Source organism: Penaeus japonicus, unplaced genomic scaffold, assembly GCF_977035675.1.
Source record: "Penaeus japonicus unplaced genomic scaffold, GWHDUDI00000001_assembly GWHDUDI00000011, whole genome shotgun sequence".
NCBI classification, from domain to species: domain Eukaryota; kingdom Metazoa; phylum Arthropoda; class Malacostraca; order Decapoda; family Penaeidae; genus Penaeus; species Penaeus japonicus.
In genome coordinates this window covers 28,976,340-28,978,839 of record NW_028234413.1, presented here as the reverse complement: position 1 = coordinate 28,978,839, position 2,500 = coordinate 28,976,340, and the positions used below count along the sequence as shown (strand labels likewise).

At 36.2% G+C, this 2,500-nt stretch overlaps 1 protein-coding gene across 1 annotated transcript in view; it reads left to right on the top strand.

Annotated features, from left to right (window-relative positions):
- Gyc88E (Guanylyl cyclase at 88E) overlaps positions 1-2,500 on the top strand; it is a 34,484-nt gene that overhangs the window by 14,682 nt on the left and 17,302 nt on the right. Inside the window, exon 11 of the mRNA XM_086541800.1 lies at positions 1,641-1,760. Coding sequence (XP_086397926.1) covers positions 1,641-1,760 — 120 coding nt within the window. The remainder of the gene's footprint in view (positions 1-1,640; positions 1,761-2,500) is intronic.

The window sequence follows — 2,500 nt, the reverse complement described above, 5'->3', positions numbered from 1 at the left end:
TTTTTCTCTTTTTCTTATATTTTTTCTTCTTCTTCTTTTTCTTCCTCTTATATTTCTTTTCATCATCATCATCATCATCACCATCACCATCATCACTATCACCCTCCCCATCATCAGCACCCCCATCCTCTTCATTAAAATCATCCCCCTCCTTTAACTCACTATTCTCTTCCATTTCCTCCATCGCCTTCTAATACGCTTCCTTCCTTTACAACACTACTTACGATCATGGTAGCAACACCATAACGCATCACACCCTCACCATAACTTTCTTGAAATTATAACACTGATTATCTAATAGGAAGTTAATTATTTTCAGATAAATCGGATGGCAGATTAGCAGATTTAGTTATATAAATTATTTCGTTTTTTTCGTTGTTAATCGTTAATTGAATCTAAATCACTAATTACTTGATATTTGATTACTGTCGTTTATTAAGCTAAATTGATAGACCAAACTTTAGATTCACAATAAATTAACCAGATTACGTGAGTAATTTGATTACACTTTAATATTTAAAATATATGTGAAGAAAATAGAAATACAAAAAAAAAATATATTATTCCAAATAACTCACCTGAATAACTAACTTGCCTAAGAATCCCCTACCAGTCTTTCAGACTCTTACTTATATGAAAATCCCAAAATTAAGTTATAAAAAGAAAGTGAATAAACACATACATGGTAGAAAATACGCAAGACACGAAATAATTTTATTGCATGGTTGAGCATGTGTAATGTTTTCCCCCCCTGCCCTTTCATGAAAAGAATTAGTACTTTGTCATGCAGAGAAATGTGTATGGCTCTTCTATCAACACGCTGTTCCCCAAAATAATGTCCATGAGACATATTTATTGCATGGTAGAGTGTCTATAGTGCTTACTCCATGCCACTGTATCATTTTTTTTTCTACCAGCACGCTCTGTTCTCCCAAAAAATAATTCACGAACTATATTTATTGTATGGCTGAGTGCCTGTAGTGATTTCTCTATCATTTCATCAGTATTGTGAAGTGTTTTGTCATTCATACACATATATACAACTTGCTTTCCTACCAACACGCTTTGTTTCCCAAAATAATATATATCTATTGTATGGATGAGTGTCTGTATTGATTTTCCCTACCGTTTCATCAGTATTATAGAATGTTTTGTTATTAATAAACATATTTACGACTTGTTTCTCCTGTCAACACGCTCTGTCCATCAAAACAATACACTATGAACTATTGTATAGCTGTGTGTATAGTGTTTTCCTGCTGTTTCATCAGTATTGTAGAGTATTTTGTCATTCATAAACATAAATACAACTTTCTTTTGCTACCACGCTCGGTTCCCCAATACAGCATACATTTATTGAATGGCTGAGTGGTTATAGTGTTTTCCATTTCCTTTTCATTAGTATTGTAGTGTTTTGCCATTAGTAAATATATATTCAACTTTCATCTCTTACAAACACGCTTTTTTCCAAAATGATATATATATTGCATGTCTGTAATGTTTTGTCTTTTATAAACAAATATACACATTTTTTTCATGCTGGCACGCTGAGTGTTTAAATGTTTTCCCCTACTATTTTATCAATATTGTAGAGCGTTTTGTCATTCATAAACATGTTTACAACACGCTCTGTTCCCCAGCTTCCCGCATGGAATCGACGAGTGAGGCAATGAAGGTCCACATATCGCAGACGACCAAGGACATCTTGTCTTCCGGGTACCAGGTCGAGGAACGCAAGGAAATTGCCGTCAAGGGAAAAGGTAGGGATTTTAATTACTGATGCGGAATTAGGGGGGAAAAGGCGGTCTCGTTCCTCTCTTTTTTTTATGCTTTCGTTTCTTCTATTTCCATCTCTCTGTATATACTTGTGAGTGTGTTTGTGATTGTATATATGTTAGTGCGTGTGTGTTTACGTATATATAACGTGTGTGTATACGTATGTGTATCCATTCTCATTACGTCCTTCTCACGTTCTTCCCTAAACCTTATTGTATCTTTAATCGAGATCTGATTCCTTTTCCCGTCATTTTACACTGACCGTTGGAAGCAATCATTTGAAGGAACAAAGTCATCCACAATCGACGATTAAAAGTCCATTCACCATCCCTCATCGCGGAGTCATCGCTTTCCGAATGATGTAAGTGACATCATCATCATCACCATCATCGGAACGGATGTCATCACAACGGACATCATTTTTGATATATTGGAAACGGTATATTAATCATCGTCCTGGCTTTATCGCTGTTAGAGAGAGAGAAAAGGAGGGAAAGCGAGAGAAAAGAAAGAGACTGGGAGACAAGGAAAGAGAGAGAGTGAGAGAGTGAGTGGGAGGGAGACAGAGACTGTGAGAGAAGCAGATGAAAAGAGTGAGACGAAGATGTAGGGATGAGGGAAGGATGAAGGGAGGAAGAGGGGAGGAAGCAAAGGAGAGAAAGTGACACACGGTTTCAATGACAAAGGGTGGTGGTAAGAAACTAGGAGAGATATTGAAGGAGAA